This window comes from Beauveria bassiana (assembly GCF_000280675.1).
Source record: "Beauveria bassiana ARSEF 2860 unplaced genomic scaffold BBA_S00001, whole genome shotgun sequence".
Lineage (NCBI taxonomy): Eukaryota > Fungi > Ascomycota > Sordariomycetes > Hypocreales > Cordycipitaceae > Beauveria > Beauveria bassiana.
In genome coordinates this window covers 1,855,663-1,872,546 of record NW_007930836.1, presented here as the reverse complement: position 1 = coordinate 1,872,546, position 16,884 = coordinate 1,855,663, and the positions used below count along the sequence as shown (strand labels likewise).

The window sequence follows — 16,884 nt, the reverse complement described above, 5'->3', positions numbered from 1 at the left end:
ATTGGTTTCGTCATACATGGCTAACAAGAAGATATTTTTTACTATATTTTGCATACACTCTATATTTTTACAGCTTGGAGCCCAGGTTGACGTGGACAGCCTTGGTCTCGAGATACGAGTGCAAGCCCGCCTCGCCAAGCTCGCGGCCGATGCCGCTCTGCTTGACGCCGCCAAAAGGCACGGCCGGGTCACTGTCATTCGACGAGTTGATCCAGACCATGCCGGCCTCGAGGCGCTCGGCGACCTTGTGTGCGCGCTCAATGTTTTGGCTAAAGACGGCGGCGGCGAGACCATACTGCGAGTTGTTGGCGAGCTTGAGCGCTTCCTCTTCCGTCTTAAAGGGCGTGACGGCGACGACGGGCCCGAATACTTCCTCCTGGAAAATGGTCATGTCCTTGGTGACGTTGCTGATGATGGTGGGCTCAATGTAGAAACCCTTGCCATGGCCGGCGGTGGCCTGGGCCGAGGCGCCGCCCATTTCCACCTTACCGCCCTCCTTCTTGGCGCCCTCGATGAACGACAGAATCTTGTCGTACTGCACCTGCGAGACTTGGGGCCCGTGGGTGGTGGCCTCGGAGAAAGGGTCGCCGGTGACGGCAGTGTTTTTGATCTCCGTCTTGAAGTACTCGAGGAATTTGGGCAGGATGGAGTCTTGGACAATGAGACGCGAGGTGGCCGTGCAGACTTGGCCTTGGTTGCTGAGGATGCCAATGTAGGCCCACTTGGCAGCCTGCTCGAGGTCGGCGTCGTCAAAAATGACGAGGGGCGACTTGCCGCCAGTCTCGAGTGTGATGTTCTTGAGGGTGCCGCTGGCCATCTTCATGATTTCGCGGCCGGTGGCGGTGGAGCCGGTAAAGGCCACCTTGTTGACGTTGGGGTGGGTGACGAGCGCGGTACCCGTCTCGCGGCCGTAGCCGTTGACAATGTTGAGGACGCCGGGCGGGAAGCCGGCCTCCTTGACAAGGGTCGCAAAGTAGAGGATGGAGAGCGGCGTCTGCTCGGCGGGCTTGAGGACGATGCAGTTACCGGTGGCGAGGGCCGGGCCGAGCTTCCAGGCAGCCATGGCCAGGGGATAGTTCCAGGGGATAATTTGGGCGCAGACGCCGACTGGCTGGCGTAGAGTGTAGGCAAACTTGGCGCGGGTGGTGGGGATGGTCTGGCCGTGGATCTTGTCGGCCCAGCCGGCGTAGTAGCGGAGTGTGTAGATGACCTCTTGCAAGTCCTCGTTGAACGAGACGGTGTAGGGCTTGCCGTTGTCCCAGGTCTCGATGGTGGCGAGGACCTTGGCATGCTGCTCGACGAGATCGGCCAGCTTGTGCATGAGGGCGCCTCGATCGCGGCCGGCGCAGTCAGCCCACGAGGGGTCCTCAAAGGCAGCGCGCGCAGCCTTGACGGCGGCGTCTACATCTTGCGCGGAGGCAGCCTCGACGGAGCAGATTTCGCTGCCGTCACTGGGGCGTTTGTTAGCAGGGGACGAAGGAGGAACAGTAGGGGAGTAGCATACGCAGGGCTGACACTGGTGATCTTGGTGCCAGAGCTGGAGGCGACAAACTCGTTGTTGATGAAGAGACCGGTGGGCAGGGTAATGTCAAGGCCGTTGGGGGCCTTGAGCTGGGTCTCGAGAGCCATGCTGTAAATAAATCGGGGACGGAAGATGGTATCAAAGGGCTAAAAGGTTGAGATGATGAGTTTGAGAAGATGAAGATTGCAGCAGAAAGAGGAGAAGCTCGAGAGTGTAGTCAGGTAGGTGAAGTAGGTAGCAAGCTAGCGCCACCACCCCGCGACATAGCTACTCGCTACTCCAACGCGATTGCGGGGCGGCAGCAAACGGCGTAGAGGGGGTGGGTTGGAGCGTTGGAGGACGTCAGGTCAAGCTTTTGCTCACACCATCGACCACTGATAGTATGTACTGATTATGCATGCAAATAGTCACAGCAGACTGCAGCGAACCATGCGTGTCGGTGTAGCCTGCCGCCTGTGACAGACATGCGGGAAAAGGGCAAGGATTGGGACGCAGTGGCACACTGCTGCACGTACCTTGAAAGGGCTGCGTCGGGGGCGGCACGCTCTGAGGGTTCCAAGCTGCCGAGACAATCGTGCGGCTGAGTAGAAGACGGCATTCATCTCTGCGCATCAAGGGCGGGGGGAAGAGGGGTGGTTTGGTTCGCTCGATATCGGCATCGGAGTAGACTTTGCAAAGTGGATGATTATCGCGAAATGCCCTTTGCCCTCCACCATGATGGGATAATGGAGCTTTTTGGAGCTATCAAGCTATCTACGCCGCGCCGGCTGTCCGCGGCCCCGACTCCACTGCGTGCCCGCTAGATTACTGTGCAGACAGGGGGGTTACGGATGCGGGGCGAGTGGGTGTATCTTGACCCGCTCGCCACACCCCCAACCCTCGTTATCATCTCGGTCGCCCGCGTGGTCCGCCATGGCGGAATGACTTCCATGGCGGAATGACTTCCATGGCGGAATGACTTCCACCTCTCAATGGATTAGCTATGTGACCATCATCATCTCGTCGGAGCGCGGCGACAATGGGAAGAGAAGAAAGATAAATCATTACCCCAAATTTCCGGTTCTGCGATATCGTCTCGACTTGTTGCACTCCTACATCGGCCCCGTGACCTTTCCCTGAGAATTGACATTTCCAAATGCCGAGCTTTTCAACGTGCCGTCTCTCATTTATCTCTTTTCCGATGCGCGAATCGGAGTCGACTTTGTGTAAAGTATTCCTCAGCTTGAACTTCCAAAGTAGCTCACAGTTCGGTGCAATCGACACAAAGGCAAGACGTAGAGCTGTGTAAGCAGAGCGTACATCCGGAGACCGGCACCACCAAATCGGGGCGGGTCACCAATTTTCGGACACTCGGCCGATGAGCAGCCCGGTCGTGAAGCCGCTTCGCTGACAGCTCGGCTACCTGTGCTAGACGACTGGCCGTCACCGCGACTTCAGATTTGTTCTTCGTACTTCTGTTTTGTTCGTGAAACTTTCTCATTGTAGGATTGGCAGACTGGTAAAGTGGCCTTTGAGGCTGCCAAGCTGACCGTCAAAGATATCATGACCCTCCGGGCTGTCGAAGCAGTCCATCATTTCTTGCTTCATTCCTCCTCATTTCCCCCCATCTCGCTGCGTAAAAGCTCATTCAATACCTTCCCCATCCCCATCATCCACCACCAAGCCACGCACAAACTCCCCCACAAGATCCAGCATCTTATCCAGTACGCCCTCCTCGGCCCAGAAATGGCCTGCCGTCGGCACACCGACGCCCCGAAATCGCGAGCCCTGCGCGCCCGCCAGCCGCGCCACCCACTCGCGCGCTTTGTACGGCAGCACAAACGAGTCCGCGTCGCCATGGACAGCCAGCGTCGGGTGCCGCAGGAGCTTGGCCTCAGCCGGGTCATCCTCAGGCCGCCGCGCTCGCGACAGCGCGCCGGGCAGCAGCCGCAGCGTAACGAGGTGTGACGCGAGGCCTGGAATCGGTGACAGCAGCACATATGCCTGCTGCGGCACCTTGAAGCCCGCAATCTGGGGCAGTCGGCCTTGTGCCGCCGGTTCCCGTCGCGTCTTGACCGTTGGGGCCATGTCACCATTTTCTTCCGGCACCTTTTCGAGCGTCGTCGTTGTCGTCGTCGCCGTCGTTTCTGCGGGCATGTGTCTGTGGTGTAGATTGCGCGCTGCTACGCTGGATTTCGTCTTGGAGACGAGCTCATGCAGCTTCTCCTCCAGCTCACGGGATACGCTGCGGCTGCGACGACCGCCACCGGAGCCCTCTGCGCTACGCCGCGCGCGCCCTGGGCTCAGGCTTCCCTCGTCGCCGCCGACGCGGACTCCGCGCTGCGATGGGCTCCGCTTGGCGCTCATCTCCAGCAGCGCGTCCCGGGTAAGCCTAGCAAGTGTGTTTTGCTGTTCGGCAAGGCTTGCTGCTCGCAAGCGAATCTGCGCCTCGTTGGATGCGCTTGACGGGGACGCAAACGGCTCGAGAACCGTCTCCAGCGGCGGAAGCTGTGCTGTTATGAGCGATCCGTACGAGTAGCCGCCCACAACCAGCACGTGCCTTCTACGAACAGGCTTGTGGATGGGCTCTCCATTGGCCACATTGTTGTGTCTGGGTGTCTCGTCGCTGTTGCCTTGGGCCACGGCGTCTGCGCGCTTAAAGTGGTCCAGGTGGTGAATGTAGTATGCCAGAAACCCGATGAGACTTTGGAAGTCGGCTCGTTCTGCTTTCGACGTCCATGAGGTTTTGCCCGCCGAATGACCCGCTCCTCTGCGTGGGAAAAAAAAATGTCAATCAGGGGCCGTCCAACGGCAATCAGGGCACAGGCGGCCGGCTTCCCATCTGCGCCTCAGCTGCCCATCCTCTCCAATCCTTACCGAAAATTAAACGTGCCGAGCAAGTAGCCCTCTTTGAGCATGCTGGCCCCCACAGTCTCAATCACAGGGTCGTCAAAGCTGCCGCCCAGTGGCGCGTACGGGTGCGCGAGCACGACCGCCTGTCGCTTCCATGGCGGCGGTGCGTGCACACTGGCCCGCAACGACGCGGGGTGGTAGATGCGGCAATCGAGAGGAAGCCCGTCGTGGACACTGGGGATCGTAAAGGTCAACGCGGGCTCGGGCAGCATGTTGGTAGAGGCATTGTGCGGCTGTGCGGCCGTGAGAGAGGATGCAGAAGGGAAAATCTGAGACGCTATGCGGTCAGGACCAAGCTTGTGGACGGCGGGATCGCCATCCATCGCCAAATCGCCATCACGGCCCCGCTTGGTTGATCAACAGCCACAATACATGTGACGTTGAGTCACTGGGAAAAGTATTGAATTCTCTCTCAAAAAGGGCATCATATTGGAACCAGAGAAAATATTTTGTGCGACATTTCTGCATTTAATTTGCCGTTATGCAAAACCATCACTACGAATGGTGAAGCGACTTGCACGGGCAAGGGCCCAGTCTCACCCGACAGCACTACTAGCAAGTCTTTATTGTCAGGCGTTGTGAACAATAAAGTGGCCGAGACTGACGCTCAATGCAAGAAGCTGCACTAGACGACAGGGTTACTAGAGGTAAGCTGGGAGAAGCAATCTGTTTTCGTGCTTCCGTCCATGACCCAACAGGCAAATCCAGTCGCAGTAGATATTCCCAGTGCCACTGCAACACAAAACAGCTGACTGATACCGTGAAGCTATATTACTGCTTCCTTTTTAGAGGGTACCACGTCGTGAAGAAGCAAAGTCGTAGCGGGCGCCTCTTGCTTGTGGTGAACGCGCGAGAGGAATGCTTTGTTAAACAAATGATCATCAATCGTCTTTGCGTCTTGGTGTTATAATCTCTTGGCTAGCACTGTAATACTCCATTATTTCGTCAATTGCTACGATAATCGGCTGCAGTGGTCAGTCGAGTCGCCCTCCATCACGTTGAACACAAGTCCCAACATGATTGGGCGAGTTATGAATGTATTCTAGATCACTGACGCCAATTTACGATATACACTAAATTATCTGACCACAAGGACAAAGTGCTCTTCTCTAAATGATCTAGGGTTGATGTCAGAACGAAAATGCATACAAGAAAAGGACCCCTCCATGGCAGCGTAGGCTGCATAGACAGCTGAGTACATACATAAGAGATATCTGATGCTGTCATGCAGGACGTACGGAGTAAGCTTGATCGTCTAATTTGTGTAGCAAATGCAGAAAGAGGGGTAATAATGCCAGTTCTATAACGAAACAAGTCAGCCAGATGCTTTGCAGCCCTTCTCACGCATATCATTGAGTGCGGAGAAACTTTACAAACATTCCCTTCTCTACCCTCTCGCATTGTATTGTTCTTCAAGAAATCATAATTTGAATCACGACTCACTCTCTATCAATCTTATTCCCTTTTTTTTTTTCCGCGCAATCATGGTCAAAATCCTTGCCGTCTTGGCCGCTCTCTCGGCCGCTGTTGTCCCAGTTGCCGCCGACAACTGCACACGCGGTCTGTACTACTGCGGATGGCTTCTTCTCCAGATAGGTACACATGATTAAAACCCCCACAATATCCTCCATCAAAAGATTTTCATTAAGGCATTGTGGCATTAGGAGGATATTTTCCGCAGATTGACGATGCGTTTCACAATGCAGGGCTGGCCACCAGCCGCGACCATGTCAATCGCGGGCTATTTTACTGTCTTGGCGGCGATAACGGGGATATCCGTTTTGTCACCTTGTGCGACGCTGTTTGCCGTGATGCCGACGGTGGAAACAGTTTTTGCTAAGTGACGCGAGAGGCGTCGAGTCAGCCATTTTAGAGCAGAGTTACACCTAGCTTGATCGGCAAGCTAAAAATAAAAGACAGCTTTGCGTCAATACGCCCTGTTGATATGAGTTCCCACGAAAGAATTTGAATCGTATTTAAAGTTGTTTCTATTCCTTTGTAGCTACATATTGCAGAATCTCAAGCTCTTCTCACAGGTCGTACAGAGCATCGGCGAGAATACAGCGCGTGCTCCCTCCGAGTCTCGGCCACAGTCTCGATCATCTTCATCACTGCTTCAAGTATGCACTTGTTAGCAGATATGGACTGATTCCTGAGTAGTTCTTACCTCGGAATCGATCGTAACGATGAGCCAATGTCGCAGGGCTGTTCAAGTCAACAAGAAACGCTCGGTAGAAAATCACGAAGTTGTAAATGCAATACGCTCACAAGCCACCGTCGCACCACTAAGGCTTCTTGCATCACTAGCAGGGAATAATATTACAATTTTGTGATCTTCAATATTAATTTGAAATGCATCATAATAACTATTGTGCCTTCTTCTCTTTGGCTTCTTCAGCCTTCTTCTTACGTCTCGCAATCCAATTCTTCAGCTCCGTGATTAACCCCGAGATTAGCGGTACCGACATTGGTCCCAGCAGGGGCAGATACACTGCGATTTTATGCTCATCCGGAAAGTAAAGCTGTCCGACCATGCTCTTTTCGAAAAAGGCCCGCTCGACTTCCTGCTCCGCGATGCGCGCGTGCGTCAGGCCCTCGACGCCGCCCAGGTTGGCACACGCCTGCTCCAGGTGATGCAGCGTCGTCTCGACGCCATCGGCGACGCTCTGGGGAATAGCAATGGACGGCAGCTTCTCCGTCAGGCGTGCCAGGGATCCGAGCGACGACGACGCGCGGAGTAGCAAATCAGTGGACCGGATGCGCGTCAGCGAGGAAAGGCGCAGCGGCAGAGAGCCCGATACGGGGGCGCCGAGGAGAGATAGCAGATGACCACCAAAGGTGAGCATGGGTTGCTTTAGCGTGGCCAGGGGAATGTGCGCCTCGTTCTTGGGAAGAGGCAAAAGGTATACGGTGCCCCATTGAGGAATCATCCAGGACTGCGATGTATCGGAGCCGTCGTCGAGGCGTATGGTCTGGTTGCCAACGTAAAGCAAAAAGTTGACGGTAGGCGCGCCGCCAATCGAAGGAGACAAGGGCCACTCGGCCGCATTTATAAAGGACGAAAGGCTCTCTTTGCTGAGCACCTCTGACTGGTCGCCCGGCGTCGCGTAGAGCTGGACCTGGGTATCAATCGTAAAGTTATGAATGGGCTTGAGCACCTCGAGCATGGGCTTTATGTACTCTTCCAGGGCGCCCTCAATGTCCCACGCGTTTGGCAGCCCGCGGTCGGTAAAGAGCGAAAACGTCAGGTGGTAGGTCGGCGAGTAGCGCAGCGACCGCGTGGTGCGCTTCGACAGCGCCTCGGCCGTCTCGGGGGTCAAGCTAGGGGGGCGGCTGCCCGCGGCCATGGACGATGTCGACAAGAGGTACGCGATGATGGACTGCTCCTCGGCAAACGTCGACCGGAGCTCGTTAGTGATGAGAGTCGCGAGCGGCGACGCCGCCGAGCTGAGCTGCGGTGCGGCGCCGGGCGGATACGTGATGTCGAGGAACGGACGCTCCTGGCTAAGCGAGGACGTGGCGGCGTCACCGGGTCGGCAGTTGATGGTTAGGGCGGGCTCGGGATCGTCGCGGGCGCCGGGCGCCGCGTCTTTCGGGGCCAGCTGCAGGCGCAGGTGATGGCCAGAAAATTCGTTGAGGTCGTCGAGGGCGTGCTGCGTCAGACGCACGAGGTGTTGCGCCTCTGGTTCTTGCAGCGCATCAGCGCGAATCTCAATCTGGAGCGGAAAGACGGGTCGGCAAGCCTGCACAGCGAGTCAGCCACCGATGCGCAATTGCTCAGTTATCTGGCGAAGAAAATACCTTTCCATCTGCCCATCGCATCATGCCATCCAGTGGCAGGTGTGCGCGGTGTATGGCCGTGGTCTGCCACCATATGGGGAGGCCCAGGAACACGACAATCAGCCAATACGACCAGACAATGTAGCTTCGTCGTCGAGTGTCGGAGGGCTTTTCCGCAGGAGGAGGTGTGTAGCCTACAACTTTTTCGGCCGTAGGCGAGGCAGCCGCCTCTGCCGATGCCTCGTTGGCCATAATCAAAGACAATGCTCTTTGGCTGGCAACGTGGAAGCTGTCGAGAGGCCCTTGTAACCACAGCTACATGCACATGTCCAGGGCAAGGCGTGGCATTGTAGCGGTTTGGAACCAAGTCACGTGCATCATTTTGTGCACGATTTATGCAAAAGCATCAAAAGACCTATTTGGGTACTTGCCGCAGAGCTGAAGTTGATGTGGAGGGCCATGACATGTTCTTGATTGTCTACTTTTTCCCCTATCAGGCTTGCTTGCGGCAAGGTGGCACGATATCTTGGTTGATGGTGGCCGTCGTCGTGATCGCCCCATGTATCGGGCCCGATTTCAAGGACTTTGCATAATTGCTGGCGAAGCCACTAATAAGTACCTAGGTGTCGCCCAAACGAGTAAGTCAGCGACACAGCCAATCGACCGCCAAAAAGCTGACGAAACATTATCGCAGTTTACATCTGGCGAGCTTTAACTTTTTCTTCATTGGAAACGGAACCTCAAGATCGCAGCTGGATTTACGACCAGCATGTCGCAATCTACTCCGCTAATCTGTACTGGTAGCACAGTACAGTGACACGTCGCATACGGCCCGGTCGGTAGCAACAAGTCTCCGCTCCAGCCCATATCTGGGGTAGCGAAGATGGGCAAGATGAGGTCGAGGGCATCGGGCCTGGGGTGGGACGCCAGAACCCAGATCGGAAACTCCGTACCAGTCAAGTCAAGTTTCAATCTGGCTCGACAGGGTTCGGTGTTCTTTGCCTGCTCCAGTGTTCGGTATTTAGCCATTCTTCCTCGGATAAGTGGCGTTTCTGGGCGTGACCAAACGTGGAGATTCCGCGGGGTTGTGAAAGGGAGCATGGCTGATAATCAGTGTGGCAGCAGCAAACAGGCTTCTCGAAAGAATGGCTGAATGGACACATCATGGGGGCAGTTCAGGTCTCTCAGAACAAGAATGACGTCTAGAACGGCGAAAAGAGATTTGAAGGCGAAGACACCAGTCCTTGTGCAGGCAATAGAAGGTTCGAAGAGCTAACCCAGTTGCCAGACTAGCCGCCAAGTCAACTCGCCTTTCCCACAATTCGAAACAAGCCGAGGCTAGCCAACCCACTGCCACTCAACGACCTCTTGTTGCAAAATAACCTGGCGGGCGCGGGCCGGCATTGATAGAGTCCGACCGGGGCTCTCTTTGCATTTATTGATGTATAGTGCCGATGATGACATGGCAAAGAAGCGGCTCCTACGTGTCAGAGCGTCAACTTGTCCCCCTCTGTAACATCACTTCCTTTTCTTTCCTTCTTCGTTTTTTCCTCTTTACCTCCCCCCCCCCCCTGCCCCCGATCTTTCTCGTTGTGCGCGCATCAATCGTTTTACGCTTGCGCCCGCCAAATCGTAGAGTGACCGCATCATCACTTCACTCAACTCGCACCAGCTACAGATCCCGACCCCGATCCCGAAATCCGCGTCTCGGTTACAGAGCAGCACGCAGCTCCCTCCAAGATGCCCGGTATGCAGGCCCTCAAAGTCAAAGCCATCCTTGAGACTCACAACCTTTTTTTTTTTTTTTCTTTTTCCATTTCTTCAATCTAAACAAAGAAGACGCTAACACATGTTCACAACCGCAGTGCCCCTTGCCGTCGCGGCACCAGCCGCCATCGCCGCCGGCGCCTACCTCAACGCCAAGTCCGGGCTGTGGTACGACCTGACCATGCAAAAGATTGGCCTCGTCAGCATGTGGCGGCTCATGCGCGGCGTGCGCAACGACCGCCTCTCGCTCTTCTACACCCTCGAGGACTGGGCGCGCAGCAAGAGCCACGCCGACCGCGACGTGCTGCTGTTCGAGGACCGCCGCTACACGTACGCCCAGTTTTACGACGCCGTCCTCCGCCACGGCGCCTACCTGCGCGCGCATCACGGCATCAAGCCCGGCGCCATTGTCGCCCTCGACTACCAAAACTCGGACACGTTTTTGTTCCTGTGGTGGGGGCTCTGGGCCATTGGCGCCAAGCCCGCCTTCATCAACTATAACCTGACGGGCAAGTCGCTCGCGCACTGCATCGAGGCCGCCACGGCGCGCCAGTGCATCCTGGACCCCGCCATCGCGCACAACGTCACTGATGAGGTGCGCGCGAGCCTCGGGGCGGGCGTCGAGTTTATCGTCTGGACGCCCGACGTCGCCGCGGCGGCCGCCAGCATCACCCCGATCCGCTTCCCCGACAGCGACCGCACAGAGGAGGAATTCTCCAACATGGCCGTCCTCATCTACACGTCCGGCACCACAGGCCTGCCCAAGGCCGCCATCGTCTCGTGGGCCAAGTGCATCGCCGGCGGCACCATGGGCTCCATGCTGCTCGGCCGCGGCCGCGGCGACATCATGTACACGTCGATGCCGCTGTACCACAGCTCCGCCGCCCTGCTCTCCTTTTGCGCCACCGTCGTCTCGGGCAGCACGCAGGCCCTCGGCCGCAAATTCTCCACAAAGTCCTTCTGGCAGGACGTCCGCAAGCACAACGCCACCGGCATCCAGTACGTCGGCGAGACGCTGCGCTACCTGCTCGCCGCGCCGCCGCAGCGCGACCCCGTCACCGGTGAGGACCTCGACAAGCAGCACAAGGTCACCGTCGCCGTCGGCAACGGCCTGCGTCCGGACATTTGGAACAAGTTCAAAGAGCGCTTCGGTATCCCCACCATTGCCGAGTTTTACGCCTCGACCGAGGGTGCCGGCTCGGCGTGGAACCTCAGCAGCAACGACCTCTTTGCCGGCGCCGTCGGCCGCATGGGCTGGCTGCGCCGCTTCCTCCTCCGCAACGACATGGCCTTTCTCGCCTACGACCACGAAGCCGACGCGCCCTACCGCGACCCGACCACCGGCTTCTGCCGCCGCGTGGAAGCCGGCTCTCCTGGCGAGCTCATCCACCGTGTCGACCCGGCCGACCTCAAGCGCCTCTTCCAGGGCTACTTCAACAACGCAAAAGCCAGCGAGTCCAAGATTCTGCGCAACGTCTTTGCCCGCGGCGACGCCTGGTACCGCACCGGCGACATCATGAGCCTCGACGCCGAGGGCCGCTACGCCTTCAACGACCGCATCGGCGACACCTTTCGCTGGAAGTCGGAAAACGTGTCTACAAACGAGGTCGCCCACGCCGTCGGCACCTACCCGGCCGTCCGCGAGGCCAACGTCTACGGCGTCGAGCTGCCCCATCACGACGGCCGCGCCGGCTGCGTCGCCGTCAACTTTACCACCGACCCGCCGCCCTCGGCCGAGACGCTGCGCGGTCTGGCCGCGCACGTGCGCGCGAGCCTGCCGCGCTACGCCGTGCCGCTGTTTCTGCGCGTCGTCAAGGACATTGCCGGCGCGCAGACCACCACCGGCACCAACAAGCAGCAAAAGGCGGTGCTGCGCAACGCAGGCGTCAAGCCCGACGCCCTCAACGACGGCGCTACCTTGTACTGGCTCCGGGGGGATACGTATGTGCCGTTTGGGCAAAAGGAGTGGCAGGATCTGCAAGGGGGCCGCGTCAAGCTATAGAATCGCCATGACAAGAGGTGACCTTGCAGTCCGCTCATGGAAGCAGCTACTACGTGTTCTCTTGGTTTTTCATGTTTGGTGACCGTTTGTTTGTTTACCTTGCATTATTTCCAACGTAGTCACGAGTACGCTTCTCGCGCGCACAGTAAACAGAGTCAGAATGTAAATACACAGCTCAGATTTAGACAATATCATATAAATTCAGTCGACCGGCTGTTTCTCGGCTGTGAAGCTCCCTCGAGTGTATTCTCAAGGTACTCTTTGTTTCATGTATAGTTTCCAACCTCTCATTTCCTACTCATTATCATGACCCCACAAATGTTTCTCGTGTTTACACATATTCTCGTATATACACATGTCTTCCAAAATCATCAACATCGGCTTGTTACCGCCCATGGGCTCAGGAACTTCCGATGCCCAGCCCGACTCGCTGTCCACTTTGAAGATACTGGCCATTCGCACTGGCATTCGCCATCGAGGAAGCTCCGCCTGTACCAGTTCTCTCACGCAATCTTCGCCCCTCCATAAGGCCGCGAAGGCCACGCTTTTGAAGGCCAATGACGCTGCTCAATTCGCCGTTCCAAACAGCATTGCTATCTCTGTCACTGCCGTCTATTTCTGAGCCCCATTCAGAGCCGCTCACGCTAGTAGAGGCTGACAGCTCACCGCTGTTAGGGCGGGCAGCCGGTACGCTAGAGTTAATGCTGAGCGTGGCTGTTCGTGAGGCGAGATCGGATGTGAAGGAGCCGTTGGCAGTCGACCCACCCAGTGTAAAGTCTCCCGAAGCAGCGGGAGAAGTAATGGGATCAAGGCTGTCCACGAAAAAGTTGGGATTCAAGGTGCCATCAATACCACGTCCGCCACCAGCAGCCATCGCAGTGGCATTAAAGACAGCGGCGGCATTGCGACTGTCGAGCAGAGAGTGAAGACGCTCAACGACGGCCTCGAGCAGGCCGTCAATGCGATACGGCCGTGCAATCTGCAAAAGAGAGCACAGAATCTGTGGTGTGCAGAGAGGCGACGTCACAGGTGGCAAGGCGCTGGTGTACAAGAAGTGCAGAAGCGCCTGCACCGTCAAGTAGGTGTGTGGGAGGTAAAGACAGCGGGGCCGCGTATTTGGTGGAAGCGTCTGTGGTGTAGGCGTAGAGTTCAATGTCATCGCATTGACATCGTCGTCTTGGCTGGCAGCGCCGCCGCCAAACGCCGATCCGTCTGCGCTAGAAAGGTCAACAATCGTGGGAGCCAAGGTACTAGCAGTCGACATTGGCGTGGCAGTTGCGGCTCGGGATTGCGGTCTTATCGTCATGGCAGAGGCACGGAGGGGGTTTCCTGCAAGACCTGAACGGAGCGTCAAGCCGTCGCCGCCGTCCTGTGAAGCAGCACCTTCTCTGAGCAACTGTACAAAGTAGGGGCCCCAGCGCCGTGCGACAATACGAGAGCTAATCGGAATTCGTTCTCCACCAATGCAAAGAATATCCATGTCAGATAGCTCTCGCATGGCTAAGAATCTCTCACCCAGTTCCTCGCTGATTCGTGAGTGAGAGCGGCCGCCCGCAGTGTAACCCGCCTTTCTTGACAAGCTCAGTCCAGGTCCAGAGTAGGGACTGCTAGCCGATATGAAACCAGACATGGGGCTTGTCTTGCGAGGGTTATCGTAAAAGCCAAAGGCCTCGAGCTCAACCATGCACACATTCGTAAAGTTGATGCGTCTATGGTTATAATCGTCAACCAAGCTTCGCTTCCGGTTACCAAGGATAACGAAGGTATTTCTCCTGTTCCACAGTACACCTCTATTCCAGCTGCCTTGGCTGAAAACACTGCCCCCAGCATCGATTCGGCTCCAGGTAAGAGTTCTCAGGTCCAATGCCCATAAAGCATACTCTTGCTTTGAAGATGTGAGATAGGTTCCAGATACAACAAAATGGGTATCCAATACACCGCCGTTGGGGAATCGAAGACCAGGCGGAGAGTACGTGCCAGACATTGGCTTCTCGCTAAGAGTACCATCGGGCGACCGAACCTGGAGTTCGAGTTTCACGTCCAGAAAATTGTAATTGGAGTAAATAAGCATAGATGAGCCGGCCTCGCGCGCTTCTTGGCTGATGCCATCCTGGCGTTGTAGACCGGTCTGGTGAGCTCTTCCAATCTTGGCGGATACAGAAGGCAGAAGGGGCGCGGCAACACTTCGGTATGCACCACAGCTCTTCCCAAGAGGCTGGGTAGATACCCATTTCAAGCTTCGGAGGTTGAAAACGCTTATTTGTTCGATATAGTGATTAGCTCCGTCTTGGCCACCGACAACGACCATCTGGGCACCACCTGAACCGTCAATATTGATACCGATGCGGCCCTCGTTGGGGTTCGCCGACGAAGGATTGTGCTGGAGGGCGGTGAGTGGTGCCCGTGCAGAAGAGAAGGAAGCAGCCGAAGGCAAAATACATGCGCAATGGGCATATCGTCCTTGCGGGGCATCCGGAGTCGGGATAAAGGTCCATTTCCGCGATGAGACGTCATAAATATAAATGTCGGACATGACGCTGACTTCAGGTTGCTGCTGCTGCTCTTGGCTCATAGACTGGTTCGGTGATGGCGACATACCACCATAGCATACGATCTTTGTATCTCCTAGTGCACACATGGAGTGAAAGTATCTAGGCGGCGGAACTTCGCCGGCAGTCTGGAGCTTCGTCCAATGGCGTCGGATAAGATCGAGTTCGTACAGGTCGGAAGTGAGCGGTGCGGGTCGGCTGCGAGAAAGAATTCGACCGCCAAACACGTATAACTTGTCGCCGAGAATCGTTGTCGTCGCGCCGACCAAGGGAGGCGGCTCCCGACCAGTAGTTCTGTGTACATTGCACATGAGCCCCGAGAGATGGGCAGAGGAGCTTTGGGATGGACCAGCAACTGGTGGTCCTCTGCCTTGTGCAATCGCAGGTGAGGCGGTAGAGGAGCCTGGACCGTTGTGTCTCGCAGAGAATGCATCTCGCACATCAGTATTGATGCTGCTCAGGCTTCCTGGGATATCTGGTAAATTTTGGTCCTGGCTGCCGTACATGGTAGTTGAATTGGCAGAGGTGCTAGGGTCCATGCTGCCCAGTTTGTGCTGCACTGTAGGGTTTGGGGGGAAGCTGAAGGATGGTAGTGGTTCGGTTTGTGGTGCATTCGTTTGGGAGGCGGCTGATGGGGCGTCGGGCTCCGATTCGTCGGGCGGCGGCTGCGGTAGAGGTTTCTCGAGGCTGTGCTGCAGGCTCAGGTTTCTTGCATGCTGCCGCCTTTGCGGATTTGAGGAGCCGTCTGACGGTGGCTTGAGCTGTGACTGCGATTGGTCGTTGAATCTGCTAAAAGTTGGCGTGGGTGGATTTCTCAAGTTCAAGAGTGAGCTTGATCGTGGCACCCGCAACGATGACGGCTGCTGCACACCGCGATACAGGGACCCGAGGCCACCCTGTTGGAATCGGTCAACGGAAGAGGATAGTTGCTGGCCGGGCTCGGGACGATTGTCGTCAGTAGGGCGCTGGAAGCTCTGCGGAACGGTCAGCTTGCCTGGAGGCGGCATCGTGGGCAGCCTCGTCACCGCTAGGCGGATGCAGAAGCAGGAGATCTCGAGAAGTCTATCGCATCGCACAAGGGTGAAGGAAGGAACAAGATTTTCTAGCCTGTGCTGGGTCGCGACGGAAACGGTGTAGGCAAGGGGAAGAGCTTCCGGATGTGGACGTAGCACTGCAGGGAGCGGGACCAAGATGATTCACGAGCAATTTGCCTGCAAAGTGATGAAGGGAGAGAAGGATTCTAGGTTGACAACGTGATGGGTCTACCTAGGCAGAAGACTGGGTCGGTCCATCTCTTTTTTGGAGAAGAAACGGCGGCGGCGCGGCTGCGGCGTGGATAAATGACAGCTCCCAAGAGTATTAAGGCAGCGGGGGTGAACGGGCCGGCCAAGCAGCCGACGACCAGGGATACGCGTGCTTGTTTAATGCGTTGAGGAGATGAAGCAGGACGGTGCAAGGATAAGGGGAATGGATGTAGACCGGGCCAAGATTATCGGTACCGGGGGGTTGAGGACGATTCATGCAGTCGACAAAGGGACGAAGGGCGGCTGGTGATGGTATGGATGGATGAAAAGGAGAGAGCGAGTCAACGATGCACGTACCGTTCTGAAGTCACTGGGCGTAGCGCAGGAGCAAATCTTACGCCAAAGAGGGGGTCTTGTCGGGCGACGACTGACACGAGTCGAAGCAGCGAAAACTTATCGCGCCTGGGAGGAATGGATGGGCGGCAAGATGTGGCTCACGCAGCAGAGGCGGGATGGTGTGTATGTCTGTAACGGAGGGCCGTCGGTTGGCGGTGCTCGAAGAGGCGACTTTGGCTTGCCGCACAGACTGTGGGAGTCGCCAGAAGTTTGAAGAGGGGCTGGAGCGCAGCATGAGCTGCTTCTCGTTGGTGGATTTCTTGCCCTGACCCTCGACTACCTATGAGGCTGGCCTTTTAGCCTGGTGCCACTTGGCGGTTGTCGTTGGACGACGAATTTGATGGAGCTAGCTCGTTTCTGTTTCGCATGCTCAATCAACAGCGAGTGAGATTGGAATTTGCAGCGCTGTATCAGAGAATCGTTCAATCCAGGAAGTTGACTGCGGAAGCTGTCCGCGACGCATCAAGTAAGGGCCTTGCGGCGCCAGAAGTATTGAGAGGGCCAGGAGAAGCCCGTGCGGCTTGTCAGTGGTGGGTGAAATTCTGGGCCAACTTACCATCTATGATAGAGAGAGTGAGCGCCACAAACTAGACAGCCCAAGCGTTCATCGGGGAGACCGATAATCGATTTTGACAGCGGAAAATGGAATTCGAACATTCTTTGCCATGACGGAAGTCATTTATTTCGGTGTTGACGTGCCTGTACGTACCTCGATAGCTGGTAAGGTCGTTA

The 16,884-nt window shown here is 56.5% G+C and overlaps 6 protein-coding genes across 6 annotated transcripts; 2 read left to right on the top strand and 4 right to left on the bottom strand.

Moving 5' to 3' along the window:
* Positions 1-67: 67 nt before the first annotated feature.
* On the bottom strand, positions 68-1,629 carry BBA_00607 (aldehyde dehydrogenase; the record flags this gene model as incomplete). The annotated part of the gene is made up of 2 exons (XM_008595704.1): positions 68-1,451; positions 1,505-1,629. The coding sequence occupies 2 exons, from the start codon at positions 1,627-1,629 to the stop codon at positions 68-70; spliced, it is 1,509 nt and encodes a 502-aa protein (XP_008593926.1).
* Positions 1,630-3,145: 1,516 nt separating this feature from the next.
* Positions 3,146-4,737, bottom strand: BBA_00606 (uncharacterized protein; the record flags this gene model as incomplete). The annotated part of the gene is made up of 2 exons (XM_008595703.1): positions 3,146-4,271; positions 4,379-4,737. The coding sequence occupies 2 exons, from the start codon at positions 4,735-4,737 to the stop codon at positions 3,146-3,148; spliced, it is 1,485 nt and encodes a 494-aa protein (XP_008593925.1).
* Positions 4,738-5,898: 1,161 nt separating this feature from the next.
* On the top strand, positions 5,899-6,254 carry BBA_00605 (uncharacterized protein; the record flags this gene model as incomplete). Its single annotated transcript, XM_008595702.1, has 2 exons — positions 5,899-6,010; positions 6,079-6,254. The coding sequence occupies 2 exons, from the start codon at positions 5,899-5,901 to the stop codon at positions 6,252-6,254; spliced, it is 288 nt and encodes a 95-aa protein (XP_008593924.1).
* A 526-nt stretch (positions 6,255-6,780) lies between these two features.
* Positions 6,781-9,295, bottom strand: BBA_00604 (phosphatidylinositol-glycan biosynthesis class S protein; the record flags this gene model as incomplete). The annotated part of the gene is made up of 4 exons (XM_008595701.1): positions 6,781-8,157; positions 8,216-8,496; positions 8,894-8,946; positions 9,024-9,295. The coding sequence occupies 4 exons, from the start codon at positions 9,293-9,295 to the stop codon at positions 6,781-6,783; spliced, it is 1,983 nt and encodes a 660-aa protein (XP_008593923.1).
* Positions 9,296-9,934: 639 nt separating this feature from the next.
* On the top strand, positions 9,935-11,963 carry BBA_00603 (AMP-binding enzyme; the record flags this gene model as incomplete). The annotated part of the gene is made up of 2 exons (XM_008595700.1): positions 9,935-9,941; positions 10,060-11,963. The coding sequence occupies 2 exons, from the start codon at positions 9,935-9,937 to the stop codon at positions 11,961-11,963; spliced, it is 1,911 nt and encodes a 636-aa protein (XP_008593922.1).
* A 400-nt stretch (positions 11,964-12,363) lies between these two features.
* Positions 12,364-15,519, bottom strand: BBA_00602 (kelch domain-containing protein; the record flags this gene model as incomplete). The annotated part of the gene is made up of 1 exon (XM_008595699.1): positions 12,364-15,519. One exon carries the CDS (start codon positions 15,517-15,519, stop codon positions 12,364-12,366), a length of 3,156 nt encoding a protein of 1,051 aa, XP_008593921.1.
* Positions 15,520-16,884: the final 1,365 nt, after the last annotated feature.